The following is a 19,808-nucleotide window of genomic DNA, read 5'->3' on the forward strand; positions in this document are numbered from 1 at the left end:
CTGCCCAACTGTCTTATGCACTGAATAGTTTTTTCCATTTAACTGTTCAAAATTTCATTGTGTTTTTCATTAGATCTGGGGGAGTTTTAGTACGTCATGTGCTCAAGTCTCAGCACTAGGCTACATATTGTTAATGCCCAAGTCTGTGTTATTACTATTGAGTTTTATTCTCTGGGAGAGATTAAAAGAAAGGGAGATGAAGCGGAAGACTTTATTTTCATAATTAGTGTTACTTCTTTTAAGTTAGAAAGCAGTAATGTTTTAGTAAAGGTAGGGGAGTTGGTGAATGGCTGGAAGTCACCAGATTCCTGTGTTTTGTATTCAGTTGTTCCTCTTACTTGCTTTGTTACTTTCGGCAGTTACTTTAAGCCCCCCTTTCTTCATCTGCATGCCTGTAAAATGGGAGAACCATCACTGAATATCTGCAGAGGTCTACCTGCAAGCTTCAAGATCACAGTTAGAAGGATCTATATATGTCCAGTTACTAACGGAAAAGGAAATTTACTATTTCATTCCAGGGCTTGATTGAAAGGTACTACAAGGGAATACTCCTAAAATGGGGCAAAATCTAGAACCTGTCATATCTGTAGAAATTTTAACTCAAATGCCTCTGTTTAGAGAGGTACTGTGGGGCTAAATAAATAATACAAGTTTGGCACTGGAGATTTCTTAAGAAATTTTGTTTTCAGATCCATGGAATTTTTACTCTGTTCAAAACAAGTCAGTCTATAGTAAAACCCACAAAACATGCCGTTAAATGGAAATATTTTAAAATAAAGCTGTAAAACTATACATTGAATTGGTTAAAGCCTGTTGAAACTTACTTATATCCATCATATTCAAGAACAGGGCTCAAAAGGCCTCTGGATTATTCGTGGATAATGCAGTTTATTGGATTCAGTGGAGCAGAGAGAACTTCGGGTCTCAAACCGACCATCTACAGGAAGGAGACTAATACCCCTTTCTGCTTTCAGCGTAGCCGCCTGATACCTGTGCATTGCAGGGTGAAAGTGGTTGCTTTCCTCCAAAGCAACGTTACTGACTGCAGCAGATGCAGCATGTGGGGTGGACCGTTGATAGGAAAAGGTATAAGAAGTTTATTTCCCCACTCTTCAATGTCAGTGGCCATCCCTATACTTAGAAAATTAACGTGAAACTTCTGTTTGACTGGTGTTGGGCCTCCTCTGAGCAGACTGAACTGAGCAGGGGACGGTGCTGGCCCCCCAGGTGGCCAGGTGCATCGTGAGGTGCACAGTCTTGCTAGCGCTCATGTCAGTGAGGAAGCTTTAGCCATGATGAGAACTCTTTTTAAAACTTCCCGGGTGTACACAAAGCCTTTCTGCTAATCTTGTCCATCTCTTGCTTATCGAGAGTTGTCAAGAAACAATAATACATATTTTATATGTTCCCCACTTAGGGAGTTTTGAATAGGTGTGTGGAACAAAAGGCTAAACTGACTTTTGTTTCTAGTCTTTCTGAGTTGGTTTTCTGTTGAAGTGAAGGCATTGTTAACAGCGATTACGCCTGAGTCTCTCAAGAAAGACCGGGCAAGCCTGAACCTGATATTTTTTTGTTGTTTGAAAATCCTTCTCTATTGTACAGGTTAGTTCCTAAACAACTCAGGTGAAGCGTTTTCTGCACTCACTGTGAAAGGGATCATCATTAGGGTAAAATCAGCTCTTTGTTGTAGCCACTTAAATCTAGATGACTCCAAAGACTGTACTGGAGTAACCACAGATTTGTGGGTGTAATTGAAAGCAAGATTAGCCTACCAGTCCTAATCTTTAATGCATAATAACACAGACATTTGTTTTGAGTGAGGAACTGGGTTCCAAGTTACGTGAAGTATCAGTGCAGGTATTATATCAAGCTGTGTTTGATGTGTGATAGAGCTGTGTTTGCTGAAGACTGTAATCTTGCTTACATGTTCAGAAGATGGGGCATGAGAGAGTAGGCAGTGAACGGTCTTACGACTGCCAATAATGGATAAAGAGAAATAATCCATTCAGTGGTACTGTAGCTCATCAGAGCCCATGAATTAAAGACATATGTTATGTAGATTCAATGTATGGATTAAAACGGATAATCTGGTAGGTGACACACAGAATCTTGAGATAAGTGGGCAATGCAGATTCGGTATATGGATTGTGACGGATAATTCCATTTAAGTAATGCTGGACAAGTTGAAGACACGTAAGCTTCGGGTAGTGCTCAGGTTATGTGCAGTAATCCAGTGAGTGACACTTTGGATCGCATAATCTGTAAACTGAAGACAAGGAAGCTGGGGATTCTGCATTTAGATGTGGACAGGAAGAAGGAGGGGGAAGCGGAGAGAGATTATTCATGGGGAATACACTGGGTTTAAACCTTTGACTAATAAAGCACAGATCCCCAGGAGATGTATGAAAGCTGCACACTTTCTTAGGAGCTGTGTGAATTTTGCATTTGCAAATTAATGGTTGAAAAATGTTTGCAGACTTGTGTCAGATGTGGACGTTTTGCATTATTTTTTGTGGATAGTATTGTATTTGGAGTGGGGAGAGAAGGAGGGTGAGAGAGTCATAAGTGAAGGAGGTAAGATATGTCTGGTTGTCGGCTTTTAACTGTGATAAATTCAATATTTATTGCAACCTACTCAGTATCTTCTTCTCTGTGTTTATTTTTTGGGGGTGTTTAATAGTAGCAAATTGCCGAGAGTGAGCTTTAGTCCTTTGTTAATATTTCAAAAGTGCTGGGGGGGGGAACCTGCCCAGTGGCACACAGGGGAACCTAAGTTTTGAGAGGAAATTTGGCAGCTGCCTAAATAGTGGAGGTTGATCACAATGCAATACGATACTCTCAGGCTGCAGAGAAGTAGACAGTGCCAACTGAGCCACACCAACGCAGAACTTCTTTCAGGCCAAATGAAAGCCTGAAATGGAGATTGTGACTGGATGGAGCTGCTCCTATTTGACCCTAGACCGGGAGGTTAGTTGAGAGTGGTATCTGTGGAAGGAGGGTTGGAGGAATCTTTTTTAAAGCATCTAAAATGCAAAAAAGGTGAATTTGTGACAAAGCACCAAATTCGGGCTGTTCCAGATTCATTTTTTTTAATGTAAAGATACTTAATTTGATCAGAAAAATTCAGGTTCTATTTAAATCAAATAGAATTTTTATTTTTAAGAAGTGATTGTTAATAGAGAAAATATAATAAAACTGAATTAATTGAAATAGCAAATGCCAATGGCTTTATTTTGTTTGAACATACGGAGGCCAAACCACAATATTTAAAAATCGTCCGGAGGGTTGGACGAGAAAAGGGACCTATACCAGTTCTTCTTTGTACTAAAATCACCTGAAAGATGTGCTGATAGAGATGAATGTTGCTGAGCTACAATTACCAATTTGTCAAAACAAAGCAAGTATACATACACATACATATTTTTTACTGTTTTCCCTGCTGCTGCATAAAATTCCAGCAGCAAATGCTGTTTCTCTAGCCTAGTTCTAGCTTGTTGTCTAGACAGTAAAACAGTGAATAACCTCTGAGAAATAGTCTCAATACAAATGTTGTCTATTCCTTTTGTAACCTTGATAATAAGTTACTAATCTGGTTGAATACCAAGCTTTGTTTGCAGTCTACTGTACCAAAACTTCTGACAGCAAATAAAGAATACTCACTGACAACTTCTTTCCAGCGTTGCGAAATAGTAATGCGCTGGTCTGTTATAGAGCAGGCAGCTAAGTTTTTGTCCCCACAGAATATTAATTCTTGAGGGTAGTAAAGGCAAAAGATGGTAATTGTTCATAATTTGCTTTTATTCATTCTGCAAAGTCTGCCACTGAAACCTAAAAGATTAAGACTGTCCTTATGCTGCAATAAATAACTTCCTTCTAGCTTGCTGTTCTAAAAAGGACTTTTATTTGTCAAAGAGAGAAGATTCATTACATAAATCTGTAGGTACAGACAAATTAGTATGAATTCTGGGCTACTTCTGTCCTTGTTTCTTTTTTTGGTGGCTGCGGCTTGCTGAATAAAAAGCAGTCAGAAAGTTTTCTTTTATTATGCTGACTTCCCATATCAATCAGATGAAGTAATTTAATTTAGCAAGGCAGGTAGTTGTAAGTGATGGCAGTCATTGTGTAGTAAAGCTAGCTTAAATGCCTAATGGAAAATGCCAGTTTTTAGATGTTTATGTCCTGGCAGCTCCAAGATTTACCGGCCTGAAAAGCTATGTGCAAGTCCGTAATAAAACACTCTCTGAAGTATCGATTAAGGAAGCATCAAGGGAGTTTGCACACGTGCACAAGCTCATACCCACATCCACCCACAAATACATACCAGCAAGTACATAATTTAAAGTATATACTCATTGCTTGGTCATAAACATTTTATATTTCTGTTCAAAGACAGAGGAAAGAAAAGTTTAAATTCTGAACTTACCTCAGCCAGTTAGATCTGTTTATCAGACTACGTTTCCTGAAGGCACGTAACATCACCTCCCCATTGCCTCACATATACAACTTTGGGTGACGTCAGCAGCACGGCCGTCTGTGCAGCAAGGGGAGAATACTCCTCTTTAAAATTATTATCAGGTTTTAAACAGACTTTTTTAGGGGGAGCGTGACAAAGATTAGTTTGCTTTTAAGTAGAAGACGACTAGGTGGCCTCTCTATTTTACTTTCCCGATTTCCTTACTGAGCAGAGTAATACTGGGTTTGGATTTCTGATGCGACAGAGCAGAATTAAAACTGGGGTGGGGGAAGAAAAGTAGTCGACAATGGGATGAGAATGAAGTTCTCAAAAAAGATACTGGAATAAAACTCCCAAGGAAAGATACTTATTTTATGGACTGCTGATATTTTTATTTATTCTTTGGATATAATAATGTTATTGCTAGTAGGAGTTTAATTCTTCTGAGAACAGCTTAGTTAATAGGCTGTTCAGTTTGAAGAACCTCCTTCTTGGCTCGTTTTCATTTTTCTATTGAAACTGTTACATCCCTAGCTTAAAAATCACATTGAAAAAACACATCACTGCAGGAAACGCATGGACGTGGCTCAGTTTTTAGCTGGTGTATGGGTTGTAGTTACGTCCTCATCACACTGTTGTGAGAGCAAAGTTACACAGAAACTGTGTTGTAGCATGGTTCTGTTGTTTCGTTTGTTGGATGGCGTCAGTAATTGCTTCATTCGTAGGGTCCCTTTAGCTAGAACCCTACCTGGTATCAAACCAGGTCAAGTAAAGATTTAATTATTTCTATAACATGTATCCCTGTTAAAGTCAATAGGGAAATTCTCGGCCTTACTGATACAGTTCTGCTGGTGACTTTAGCAAGGCCAGCAATAAAAGGGCGTACAGCGCATAAAGTTAAGAATGACTTTAGGCAAGTTTCTAAAAACTTCACGCCTCAGTTTTCTCCTATATAAATAAGTAATGCATACAACTACCTTTCTACCTGCTCACAGCCTTTAAAAAGATCAATTATGCTTTGAAATTAAAAAATGCTCTATACTGCATGCTCTAATTATTATTATACGTCTTAACTTTATTTGAATACAGAGTACTTCAAAATATTCTTATTTCCATTTAACCCCCCCCCCCCAAGCTTTGTAGATACAGGAGGATTTTTTTTTTCTTTTGTAACCATAGTTAATGATATGAACGTAATACAATATGATTGTGTTGTCTTCCAGGCTTTGTACTCGCACATCGTTTTCTTTGATTTTTCTTTGAAAGACAGATGCTGACAGTTCAAAAGCTATTTACGTAATTACTTTGATAGTAAACTGACTCGGGGGATAAATTTCACTGTCTGTATGGGTGTGCGTGAGTGTGCACGCGAGCACCCCTGATTGATAACATTCCTAGCAGTTTAATTGAGACATGTCAGAGGGATTGAGGAGAGCCTTGCCACGTCTCTGCCCCTTGCAGATACGCCGGGTGCTGCGCGGCTGCGAGCAGATCCGTAGGCTGGCTGCAAGCAAACATTCTCATCGCTTGAGCATTCACAGCAAAAGCTTAAAATGCCTGTTAAAGAAAATATTGGCTTTCCTAATTTCTCATTTACATTCTCATTCTGTCTAATAAATTATAATAAAGTATTTACTGTTTTGATCGCAAAAGCGGTTTCTCTGCCTTTTTTTTTGCTTTGGTTCTGTTTTGGGTGGATATGCCAAGGTTTCTCCTGTTCATTTTCTCACTTTAAGTGTGTCATTTGGTCATATTGGTGTCTTCATTCTAATGTTTATTAAAATGTTACTGTCACTGCCAGTCTGAGACTGTGAATCAGAACTAAGAATGTGTAATAGTTTATTTCACATTTGAGTAAATTTCTTTTACTACTTAAACACTATTATGGATAGTGTTGATCTGAGATGAAGTTTAGGTTTGGCGATACAGAATGCCACTAATTTGAGTCGTCTTTTATTGCCATCTGCTGTGGGTGTTGCATCCACAAACATGGTTTTTTTTTCTTTCCGAATCTCTTTTTGTGCTGATAGAGAATAAGCTGACGCATCTGGAAAGCATCTTTTCTTGGGCCATTCACTGTATCATCCCGTAGCGTATACTGCTCTCTTGCCTGAGTTGTTTTGATAAGTTGTGAAAAATCCACATTTTGCCATTGCAGTAATAGAGTACAGAGAGAACAGTATGAGCACCTACAGCAATCTCCTGAAAGGCAGGTGGTCTGGTGGTTAAAAGCTTTGTTAAACATAAAATGTGCAGTATCTATTTGTTGTGGATCTGACGGTAATTAAGAGTAATTTTTGAGGCAGTCATTGATGTAAGCCACTCTCCTTTTACTCCTCACTCAATACCTGTGTGAAGTAGGTCTAGCTTTCTGTCAAGTTGTACACTGCAATAATGGGCACTTGTTTTCTCTCCCAGCCACGCTGCATGGCTAGAGTGAAAGCACTGCAACCGTACGCATACTGTGTGTAGAGCACAGGCCAGCTCCAGAACCATTCCCAACTCTATACTACCTGGAGCAGCTCTAAGTAAGTTTAATAACGAAGCGGCTGAAGGTAGCTGCTGGGGCTGGTGACTTATCCTCACTGAGGTTTGCACCGCCTCCCAAGTCCTAGCAGTGTTAGCAGCCACGGGGATGGTTCATTAATTCCCGAGTAGCATAATTTAAGCAACTGTCTTTATGTGGTTGGTGCTGTACTTACTTAAAATATTGACAAAAATACGTTTTGCCCTGTAAGCTACAGAATTCTTAAAATGGAAATCCCTTAGCTGCCAAGACACTTCACACGATGATAAAGGTTTAGATCTCATGCGGGTTAACAGAGAGAAAATAGTGACGATAGGACAGAAGTCCACCATCCTTGCCTACCCACAATCTACAGCATCTAGAAAGGGATACAAAAATGGCAACTGGTGCTCTAACTCTGCAGTGTGTTTTAATACACCGGAAAAAATTCCTATCACTGAGTGTACTTACCTAGTGACCAAGCTGTTGCCTTCAGCTCACCATTAAATAATAACGTCAAGTATCGTTTGGCCTTCATTTGTGATGCAAACTAAGTAATTTATGAATGGCAACTGTGAAATGGCAGTTTCATTGGCTGTTTCCACAAAAGAAATTACAGAAAAGGTGTGCTAGGTAATAAGGGTAACATAAAAAATACCAAACTTAAACTAAATGCAAACACTTCACATTATGATCAAGACAGTCTGATTCAAGTACTTTTCTTCTTTTTAATTTTCACATTTTTATAAGCCACCAGTTGTCTGCAAGAAACCTCAAAACTATCTGTGATTCATCGTCAGTGGGGCTTATACAGATGTGTGGGTATGGCAAGGGAAATCTACCCCAAAACTCACCATCTCCCAGTAGACCCACACATCTGATCTCTCTTGCCTCTGGTTTTGTGCAGGTCACTTGAGAGTATGGCTATCCGAGTACTTATTTTGCAAGGAATGATACCTTAAAGAATTGAAATTATAATTAAGTATTATTGAAGTTATTGGAAGGACGGGCTAATCACGTGAAAATAAAGTACCTGCTAAGCCATGTTTTCCAGAAAGTATTCTCCAACAAATGATTTTTTTTTTTTTAACGTTGACAGTGATGAATTCTCCCTTTCGGTTTATTAGCAAACTGAAATTGCTCAAGAAATATAATGCAAGAAGGCTGCCTTTTGTCAGGCTACTTCCACTCCAGTTTTATAAGCCAAAGGAATTATGCATTGTACTTACTGAGTTAGTACATAAAGCACCCACTTCGGGCATCTCAAAGTTTTTTTAAAAACTGAGTAACAGTGAAGAGACCGAGTTTGGTGGATTTGTCCCCAGCTGCACGGCCACAGTGTGCCTGCAACTCCAGCGTCCGCATCGGCATTTCATTGCTCTGACCGCTTGCTCTTAGTTCATCCAGGCTTTCCTCTCATTCCTGCAATTCAAATAAAGCTGTTGTTTTCCTGGGGAAGAAGTTTTTTGCTCCTCTCTAGGTAAATCAGATTAAAGAAGAAACTGCAGTAGGTGGATGGCCCCGCAGTTGTGCAGTTGTTTCGTGTCGCGGTCAGGGCGGTGGCACGTGGCGTGTTCTGCTCTCTCTCGGGAAGCACAGCCTGAGCTTTGCAGCACAGGGCTAGATATCAGCATTTCTTTTTCTGCTGCTGTCGGTAACTAGCTCTGTGATCCCTCTGTCTGTCAGTTTACACATATGGAAACAGTTTTCCACCTTTCAAAGGTGTGGTGGGGATTAATTTAACTTTACAAAGTGCTTTTTGATTCCCAACTGAAAGCTACTGTAGGAGCTCAAAATACACTGATGAACCAGTACTGGCTGAAGATCTTTGATGTGTGTCAGTGTATTTGTCGAACAGTTTATTTGACAGTGATTTCTTTTTCCTTGCCCTAACTTTAGGACTAAGCCAATCCTTCTCTCTCTAGGTTCTTCTCCCTCTCTCTCTCGTGCACACCCACCCTCAGTAAAAGTTTGGAATAAAATATCTGCTGAATAAATAAATAAATAAAATATTTGGTTTTCAGATGTTTCAGTGTGCCCAGTGTGTTACACTGCCAGTATCAGTATACAGATAGTCTTCATTAGATGAGCATTACAGTAAACCGACATGCTGGCTGCGGACAGGACAAGGAAGGGGCTGCCTTCTAGAATAATTCTTCTATGCCACTTGGAAACACTGCACCTTTTTTCCTAGGGAAAAAGAAATGAAGGATGGAAGAGGGGCAATAGAAATTTCTGATTAATTGTATGGCCAGGTGGCAAATGCACTACTTGTAGCAGTTCTCCGTCTCCAATGTTTGAAATAAAAACCCTAAGTTAAAAGTGTTTTCTTCAGCAGTGTTAGTATTTTAGCGCTGGCTTCCATTCTTTCTCACAGCTTTTAACAGAACAGGTTTAAAGTCCTATGGTTTCTGTTTCAGTGTGTTTCTCTAGTTTCCAGCTTGTACCACAGGTTTTTTGGAGACTATATCTGAGAATATTCTGCTGTAGTTCTTTGTTACACGATGAGAATATTTTCACATAAATCTCTAGCTTCTTCATAAAAAGTTAATCAAGTTACAATTTCCTTTATATGAAAATGTTGATTCTTTGTGTTTTCCCATTTGTATATGGCTGTCTACAAATGCATTTAAGGGCTTAGACTTGGCTGACGTAGCAAATGGGATGCTGCTTGGGAGCGCAAGGTTGAAATTAAGTGAATGTAAACTAAACTAACTATTGAGCAAAGAGCCCTAACAGTGACACCTCTGAGGCTGTGGTGCAATCTTCCAAAGAAAGCAGTAGATGATTCACCATTTCAGACATTTCAATCCAATCTAGAAAGCTGTAGTAAATATATTGTAGGGAACATTCCTGCACTGTCAGGGGGGTAGACTAAATGAGCTATTACCAGTAGCTCTTTTCCATGTCTGACTGATAGTTGGCTAGGAACATGTTTAGTATAGTCGCCAATTTTTCTTCTTTTTTTTTTCACTTGGAGAGCACTGGTGACATTGGCAGAAGAACGCTTCCTGTGTTTGAGAAAGGTTTGTGTGGCAGGGTTGTCCCAAAAGCAGGCTATTTTCAGAGGAGGCAGAGACGCTGATAGCCTTAGTCCTTTCCTAAAGCTTTTTTGAGAAAGGGTTTCATAGGATCTGACTCATGTGAGAGGGTGTGGTGGTATTGCAGATATCTGTGGATTAGCTGCTACACATATTTTCTGGTCTTTTAAATTCAAAGTCAAATGATACCGGATATACTAATAGTGCCATTTTTTGTTTTAGTGTATGATTCATAGCTTTTGATTTTTCCTGGATTTTTTTCTTCCCTTCCCTTATAACCACTGTCCTTCTGGGTAGAAGGAGAATTTTTACAGAATGATTATGAGGGCGAGGTAGTCAGTTCCTCTGTCTGCGTCTGCTGAACTGTCCTATAAAAAACATCTAATGACAGTACAAATGAGAGAGACGGTGAGTTGCATTTAACTTAGTTTTTCCGATATGTTTATGCAAGACTTTTTCCTTTAAAAATACTCATCAGTGGCAGCAACAGCGATAGTAGTTATTGACAATTTAAATACTGTATAATTTCATCCTAATCAGGGCAGCTGTAGGTGATACAACAGGTAGCGTCCTGACAGCTGTTGTGTGCTGTGCTAGTAACAGTGAGAAGGCTGGGCGTGGGGAGCTAGAGAGGTATCCAGCACCCAGGAGACTTCTCTGCTTCCCCTTGATTATAGAGGCATCTTAAGACACACCTTACAGTTTCTGTAAGCGTCAAAGCATTGATGTGTCTTTGTCCTAAGTTTCTGACAAAAATGTAATTGTCTTTCAAAACTGGAAGTGTTGATTTTGATCCCCACAAAATGTAAACAATGTTTAAAATTTGAAACTCTTTCAAAACAGGCAGTATTTTCCCCCCTATTAATCTGATAAAAAGGCAATGGAAAATAGATGAAAGGGCAAGGAAACATTGAAGGGGGACACCAGATCAAAGCCTGTGTACAGAATTATCCTCCATGGCTCATTTTGCTGTAGAGGGACAGGTCTTAATGTGCAGTATGTTGCAATTTGCTGCTGCTCTTTGGTTCTACTAAAACTTTGCTTTCAGTGAAGCTGCAAAATAAAAACCTGGCTAGCTCTAAATTTCCTCTCTTCTCTTTACCTTTTTTTTTTTCACCATATGATGCCCAGGGACTCCAGAAAGCCTCGCTGAGAAAGAAAGGCAGCTCATGGGTATGATCAATCAGCTGACCAGTTTGCGAGAACAGCTGCTAGCAGCTCATGATGAACAGAAGAAACTGGCTGCATCACAGATCGAGAAACAACGCCAACAAATGGAGCTGGCTAAGCAGCAACAAGAACAGGTGAGTGATTATTATAGTGGCTTTCAGTTTAAATAATTTTCTAGGAGGATTTTCCAGTAGCTTATCTTTTAGGGTTGATACTTCTTAAGTTTGCTTTCCACCCAGAATTTTTTTTCCATTTGTTTCCTTAGGTGAAGAAGTTTAAACAAAAACGTGTTGGAAGGATGCTTTAATTTGCAATATATAAAATGGTGCTCTTTGTCTTTTAAAGATACACTTTCCAGTTTGGAGGTATTCTCTTCCAATAGTGTTTTTTCTAAAAATAAGTGTAAATAAGTGTACAAATTCAGCCCTCCTGAATAATCTTCCAATGCTGCTTGAATTGAGTGATGCTGAATGGGTATAAAAGGAACAAAATGTGGCATTTGGATTGTAATATGACAAATGAAAGGCTTGGTTTTGCCAACTGTGCAAAAAAATGGGGGAGAAGAATATGAAGTCATTGAACAAGTGTGACTTTTTTTCTTCTACGCTTGAGAGGCTTGATTTTCAGCTCTTGCAAATATGCCCTCCACTGAAAATGCAAACATGTTTTCACATATGAACAGTTCCAACGTGCACACACGGACACATGATATTTTATGCAAGAACACAACTTTTCTAACATACTTGCACTGTGCAAGTTTTAACAGAAATGAATGTCCATTTTTGTACCTGAACATGAGCAGGGAATACTTAGACATCTGGTTCAAAATTTTGTCAGGAGTCCATCCTGATACCTCTTATGTGAAAGCGCTTTGGTCTGCCTGACCATCTATTTCAGCTTGTAATGAAATTTGAGTTTATATCATAGAATTGCAGCTATGTGAATTTTATGAAACGCACAAAATTCTTTGAAATCTGTCACAGGTGTCATACTTCAATGTTTGTATTGTACTAAGCAAGTCTTAAGATTGTAAACCACTGCGGACATCTTCAGACATTTTAGCCTTGGTTTTCCTTATTTTTGATTATTTAAAAACCTTATCTTATATACTCTGTATTTTGGCCTCACACCTGAAATCCCACACAGGGAGAACAGAAGTGACTTACCTATTAAAGTAGAGAATTTGTATCACACTGTTGTTTACATGGAGAAGGTAGATGAAGGTGTGAAGGTGGAATTGGCAAGATTCTTCCACGAGGAGACATCCTGCAGGAGGTATTTCCTTTGCCCTACCTTTTAAAGTCACTACTGCTACAGGATGGCTGAACAATCTGAAAGTGAAAAAGAAAATGGAGAGAATGGAAAAAGGCAGTAAGAAATGCTGCAGGATTATTATAAGGATAACAAGGATTTCTTTTAATTTAAGAAATTGTGTATAATTCTGTTATATAGAAATTAAAATAACCAAACTTTCAAAAAAATGTATTGCTAAAAATTATTTTGGTTGCTTAAAGAGAGGCCCTAGAAAGAAAACATTTAATCTTTTAGATGTGGAGTTAACTATGAGTGAGTGTTTCTTATGCTCATAGTTTAACAATAGAAATGAAAGAAAATACCTGAGGGGAAGAATGCACAAAATTCCTCCCAGTAAGTATGTGTAAGTTCCCATCTGACCCTGAGATGTGTACGCATACCACAGGGGAAGAGCAATACTCCTTCTAATGTTTGTACTGCTGTGCTAGCTATTCATGAGAGCAGAGCTTTTGTGATGACTCAAATGAAAGTTTTTCAAGTTTGCTTTTTAAGTTTGAGTTACGTGATGATTTATCTCCATCAGTCCTCTGAGAACTCTAATTTGGTGCTGTTACTGTCTGCTTTTTCCTTCACTGTGTGTAAATTGTGTCTACAGTAAGGTTCCCAATCATTTAGTCAATGGAGAGGGAGGATGGAAGTCCTTATGGAAAACACACATGACTTTGAGAGGAGACTTATAACTACTCCGTCAACTTCTGTAAATCAGTTTCAGTGTTGACCTGTGTAGCCTTGCACTGCCCCCTTAGTTCCTTTTAGCTGATACACATGTTGAAGAGTCAGTGATTTAACCAAACTGGGTTCCAGTCTCTTTGTGTCTGTTTCTGCATCAAGGAAATACGCACACTAATACCTTCCTCCCGGGTGTCAGATTTCCTTTTTTTGGAATTTTTGAATAGGTGGTGCCAAATATAAAAAGAATCTTACTGTCCATCCTACTTTTTTGCCTTTCCTGCCTTCTCCTACTATTTTCCAGCTTCTCCGCCAGTATTGTTCTTCCTCCAGCAAGTTGGAGCAAATGAGTGCTCACTTTTGGGGGATTTTAGCAGTGCCGTTTCAGATAATGAGAGAGGAGAGATTTTTGCATCAGTCCTTCTCTTAATACCCAGCACATTTTCCATAAGATTTCCTTTCACACTAGTATTAGCTATGAATTGCTCCTGAACATGAGCCCCTTGCTTCAGCAGCAGTCTAGGCTGCCGCCACCCACACTTGAAGGTTTCTTAGCTTAATAAAGCAGTTTAAAGAACCAAGCAGGGCAGAAGTTTCTTATGTACCGACTCCAGGAACGATGATACATATCTCACGTTTCTTCTGTGCAATTTCTCCACAGATTGCAAGACAACAGCAGCAGCTCCTGCAGCAGCAACACAAAATTAACCTTCTTCAGCAACAGATCCAGGTCAGAGACCGTGTCTCCACCCATGCCCCTGTTATCTCTCTTTTCTCCTTTCTGTTTCCACATGCTTTCCCTCAGTCATTATTGTCATCGTTTCTTTAAGAATCTCTGCAGATGGCTTACATCTTATGTATGGGAACACGTGAGGGTGTTACCTGTCTTTAAGCAAAAAAGGTCAGTTTCTGGAAGACTTTGTATGATTAACACTGCTCCTATAGGATCAGGAAGCAGATGTGAGAGGAGCTGGTCATGTGAGCAGGGGTTTGCAGGACGAAGTCCTCTTTCAGCCATAGATTAGGAGTGGCAAAAATGTTGCCAGAAAGAGTTGGATTGCAATGGATCCCCTACAATTCTGTTTTTGAGGTTTTGCAGAAGCAGTTCTCTTCAGTGATCGGTAATCAAGTGTCCCTCCTTCCCTCTGCCCCAGGTGTTGAAAGTCCGGAAATTTTCAAGACTTTGGGTGAAGTATTGTCTGAATGAGAAACTGGTCAAAAGGTTGGTTAGATTCAGGAGAGCAACTGTGTAGGTCCTAGGTATCTACAGGTTTATTCCTAGTAGTAGAAAAAAGTCGTTAACCCAGCATAACCAGTAAACTTTATTTAACCTCTTTTTTCCTTAAAGTATTCAGAAGTTTCTTTTCATGCCACTGACTCTATTTTGTTATTTTTCTTCCATGTGTATATATGCATGCCGCTGTTTTGGGAATAATGCAAATGAGTTTGCCCACGAAAGTTTTCACAGAATAACAAAGGAGGGGGTTGACATTTTACGGATATCTAGAGTCATGCTAAAATCTCTGTTTAAGTATGCAGTTATGTGTAGAGCATTGCAAGTCGTTGTGGAAGTGGATGCTATGTTCTGTTTGTTCAGTAACAACAGGATATTCCTTCCACAGCATCACAGTATTTCAGAATTAGTTCCCTGAAATTATGGGCCATATCCGTAACTGGTCTAAGAAAATTTAATTCCAGAAAAATCAGAGGAGTTGTATGGCTTCTCACGAGAAGGAAAACTGGCTCTATCATTTCAGAGGATATTCTGTCAGTATCAGGACTCGTGTAACTATGAAAAACTTCTGGGGAAGGTCCACTGCTCTGTTATAAGGCAACTTGTACACAAGATGTGCTTTGCTGAAAATAGTTTTGAGATTGGTAAGGCCTGGCTTGGCCTTGACCTCTGTATTTTTTTTCTTCTTTAAATTTGTGTGTGGGAGGGATTTTTCTTCATTGCTGTATCTTTAATAAGACTTAAAAAGAAAAACAATAGTAGAACCTCTACAATAGCAAGGAAAGCATTTACATTTTTAGCATTTAGCTATGGCAGTGATAGAGGAAGTTGTTTTATAAGCAGTGAATAAAAATAAATTGAAGTAACATAATTTGACCCCAACCCTTTTAAGTTTTAAGGCCTTGTAGATAAGAATGAAGTATGTCGTTTTTAGGGTAGTGGAGAACACTGATTATTGATAATGAGATATAAAGCCTTTCATCTCTTGATCCCTGGTCCAAGTTTGACCTAAGTCAGTAGTAAATGAAAGTCAGCTAGCTACCATCTGATACAAGCTGCAAGCCGAATAAATGATTTGGAGGCCTGTCTCAAGGGATTTTGGATGAAATATTGACCCTGCCAAGGTCAGAATTTCACCTCCGGGGTCTACTTCACACAAAACCCATCAGATTTGGGGCACCCTCCTTTTGGATGGTCACATGATAAAGGTCAAGAATTGAACAGGCAGAGAGACAATACTGTCCTCTCATTCCCACAGAGATGACCTATTTGTAGTGAAATTTTGATTATGCTGCCTGCCTCTTGACAGTTCTGCGGTCTGTATGGTTGTGTAGTCTCATGAACCCTGGTTGGAGCCTGATTGCTGTGAAGTCACCGATAGGGAAAAACATTTAAAAATAAAAAAAAAAACCTTATTGACAGTGAATACAAAGCAAAACATTTCTTCTCAGTTGCATGCTTAGTTGACTGTTGTCAGAGAGAAGAAACAATTCCTGAAGAAATCTGCCTTTGTATATAAATGGAGACAATGAAGTCACCCTAACATGCCCATGTTTAAAACGGTCTGTGAGTTTACGATCAGGTTATGGTAGGTGGAACAAAACTGTGACATGAATGTAGCTGTGAGTTCAGCTTTTCTGACCTTGCCCTAATTAATCTAACAGGCTTCTGTCACATTGGCCCAGAGTTTTTAAAGAGCATGAGATTTATTGACAGGGAAATATTCCTACAAAGTCTGGATAACTATTTGACTTACGTGCAATTGAATGATTAGGCTGCAGTTATGAACACAACCTATTTATGACAAAGGATTCGTTTTACTTGAGCCAATTTTTTCTAAGCTTGTAAGAGTTGCCATAACTCCAGATAAATTATTACACAGAAAAAAGCTATTGAAATATTGTATTGAAAACATAATACCCTAAGGTTAAAAAAAAGCACAACCTGACTGACCCCATGATTTATGACTCCTTTCTCTAAGTGCGCTAACTTGGAAACAGTTCCCTCTCTCCGTACCCCAGCATACAATCACCGATACACACACAATACATAAGCAGGGAGAGACTGCAACGTGTCTCTCCTCCTTAGAGGACTGCAAATGCTGAGTGTAACTGCAGCTCAATTCAGCATCGCAGAAGTGGCTAGTTTAAGAACGATGCGTTAGCTACCTGAGCTTAAAAAAATGTACTGGCACGTGAGTCTCTAATTGACATTATGTCTTTTTCAAGTCCACCTCTTCTGAATTAACTAGAAGGAAGCTTCACTAACGCAGAAGACGGACAGCTTATCTTCATATAGAGAGTTAAGTAAAGAGATAACGCTAAACTGGAGAAAAGTTGCAGATTAGATTAAACTTAAGAATCCGTATGACCTCAAAATGCTAATATATCATCTGTACAGGATTTTGTGTTTTGGCAAATGGATATAATATTTTTTTTTTCTGCTTTTCAGGATGTTCTAGACCTAATTTGTGAAGAGGTTTGAGTTTCTCTGAGTGATTAACTAAACCTTCCCCCATCTTATTTTACACCACTTTGGAATGCATCCTCCCATGCACACTGCTTTCTGTTCTATTTAATCTTCATATGTACGTGTATGGAAAAGGTTTTAGCTTTAACAGTTTCTGCCTGCTGAGTATTCGCAGTCTTCTCCCCTGCACACCTCAGTCTTGCTGTTTTACCAGAAATGAAACTGGAATGCGTGTTCTGTCCTGTTAACTCTTGTGCATCAGCAGCCCCAAAGATCTCAGGTTGTGTTTCAGAACAGCTCCATGGCGATCTGCGGCTGTAGAACAGGCTGAGGAAAGAACATGCAGACACCAAGTATGGCCCAGCAAGTTTCTGGATTAAATCTGGTTTTGTCCTTCAAGGCCTCAGGGGAACTCTCACTGTCACTTCCCCATCTGCTTTTGTGCGGCCACAATCCACTTCCTGGCGTCCTTGCGCTAGAACATGGTGAGGTCTGGGGGTCTGTAGCTGTCCCATCAGGTGGGTAGAGAGTGAAAGAAACTTGAAGGCTAGATACCTCTTTTTCATGATGCTGAGCGAGTCCCCAGGACAGGCAATGAGCATGCGTTGTGGTGTGCCTTGAGGGGTGCCTCTGAGATACAAAGTTTTGTGGGGTGGTGCAGTTTACATTTTCCACTTGCTCAGAGAAAAAGTCTAGCCCAGGTTGACGATTGAATAGTTTGCTTTGAGGCTCAGTGACGAATGTCACTTGAATTGAACTATATTTAAAATGAAATATGGTTGTTAAAATTCATAAAGCAATTCATATTCAGTAGGGCACTGTTGATAAAATAGGTCAACCTTGCAGCCTAAATTGTGATAAAACTGATGCTGCTAATTTCACAATTTTGTAGAAAGCCTGACAATGTTTTATGTTTTTCCCTCAAGCCCCAGCTCTTGGAGTCATGTGATGACAAAAATGCCAGCTTTCATTTCTTCAAAATGTAAACTTCCAGCTCTCATATTTCCAGGCAAAATCTGAAACCACGAGCACTACGAGTTCCAAAATTAGAAGGCAAACAAAACGGAGGCCAAATGTTGTTTTTTAAACTGTTCTGATTTTTAGTCAAAATTTTTTTTGGAGAGCCCAGCTCAAGATCTTGGAACACTTCAGGGTGCCAATAATGTAAAACTAAGATCTCAAAGCAGCAAGAAGCAACAGCGCTGCTTTATGATGTCTCTAACATTTGGGCCACAGTTTTGTTTGAGTTTTTAGTTTAATACTGCCAGTACTTGGTTACTAATTTGTGTTCATTTCTGGGTGACGTACTTAGCCCAAGAACTGAGTGCTATCTGAAACTTGAGAGCAACTCCTGCCAGACAGCAACCATTTGACAACTCTGTGTGTTTTAATAGAGGGTTTTCTTTTTCCTTCAGAGCTAGAGACTTGTGAGCAGATGTTCTAATGGGATTTCTGTTAGAAAGTTCGGACCTCTGAAGAACAAGAGGATCCTGGCTAAATTCTGATGCAAAACTAGAAGGTGTGCCTCTAGCCTGCTCCGCCTGCCAGGCGGGATGTGACTTCTGCCTGGTGCCTGGCCGGATGGTGCAGGCAGCTCCAGAGCCTGGGGGCACGTGGCAGGCATGCCAGGAGGCCCTGCTCCCAGGCAAAAAGCTTACCATGGCCTCGATGGCCTCAAGCTTTCCAGACCCTTAGCAGCTTGTCTGGCAGGGAGTGTGGGCACCACAGCCCTCCAGAGTCTGTGCCCCTTTGGGTTGCAGGCTTCCTGGCTTTCCTGAATCCCTCAGCTGCCTTGGGTGTCCTCCCAGCTCCAAATAAGGCTTCCCCTTGTGAGTCTGGATCCAGATTTCCATCCTCCCCACCCACTGTCAGCTGGCTGTGTACCTTTCCCCATGAATTGTGTTGGTAGATGGAGAGGCCTGGCTGTGCTAGTATGTTCCCAGATCAGAATATTCCTATTCTCATTAAGTTCTGAGGTTTAAGGTGTTGTTCCAATTTGGAATGTAATAAAAACTTGAACACTTGGAATTTCTTGCAAGATGGTTAGTCCCTATTGTAGCCAGATCTATTTTTCAAAACCTAGCTATATTTTTGGGGCGGAAAGAAGGATTTGGTTTCTGAGTTACACAGAAGTTCAGAAAAATATTTCTTAAGCTTAACATGAAAAGTTTTGAAATGACACAGTTGTTATTGTCAAAACTTTCCAAGCACCACGAGGCTCTGGGTTGATTCCAGCCTTCCAAAACATTGGTAGAGAGACCTGCTTCCAGAATGCTTTAGATACCATAATTTACCCACGCAATTATCTATGGTGATAATTTTGTTGTTGTTGTTTAGATTTGTTGTTGCTTTTGAACTCCTCAGGTAAGCAATCATCTGTTATCCAGAACTGGCTGAATGTTCAGGCCTGCTTGTGTTCTCTTTGTTTGAGAAAACGTTGAGATTTTGATTGACCTATTTCAGATGAAGTTTAGTTGTAAAAAGTACCAGTTTCTCTTTCTTGTTGTGAGAAGACACTGACCATTTGACTGTACATAAAGGAATGTGAAGATTTGTTCCCTGCCCCAACATGTTTGCACCCTAAATTATACTTCCAACACAGCTCATTCTTTCATTTTCTGTCTCCTGCTGGAAAGCAAACTCCAGCAGGCCACTGTGTGAACTAAATACTTGGAGTACTTTGTGCCTGTAATAAGGAGGGTAGAGATCCGTACCCTTAATTCTTGCCGTGTTGGTATCTCCCCAGTGCAACCATAAGGACTTGTGAAATTTCTTTCCTGGTCCCCAGCTTCTGGCATGCCTGTAACCCAGAGTTCTCTAGGAGGCTTTAAAGGGCTGTAGATGATGAATTCTTCACTCGAGATACAAAAATGAACAACGACTACACTACTGCTTGGTTACAGATTTAGTAATGTCTGTTGATTTTGTATTACCATTTTCCCTGGGAATTCT

General features: G+C 39.9%; 1 protein-coding gene across 22 annotated transcripts in view; it reads left to right on the forward strand.

Moving 5' to 3' along the window:
• The window catches only part of SOX5 (SRY-box transcription factor 5), a 660,386-nt gene that overhangs the window by 496,764 nt on the left and 143,814 nt on the right, over window positions 1–19,808 (forward strand). For all 22 annotated transcript variants that reach the window (XM_076342769.1, XM_076342759.1, XM_076342734.1 and 19 more), the window contains 2 exons: window positions 11,132–11,304; window positions 13,815–13,883. In XM_076342769.1, the coding sequence (XP_076198884.1) occupies window positions 11,132–11,304; window positions 13,815–13,883 (242 nt within the window). The remainder of the gene's footprint in view (window positions 1–11,131; window positions 11,305–13,814; window positions 13,884–19,808) is intronic.

This window comes from Aptenodytes patagonicus, chromosome 1 (assembly GCF_965638725.1).
Source record: "Aptenodytes patagonicus chromosome 1, bAptPat1.pri.cur, whole genome shotgun sequence".
NCBI classification, from domain to species: Eukaryota; Metazoa; Chordata; class Aves; order Sphenisciformes; family Spheniscidae; genus Aptenodytes; species Aptenodytes patagonicus.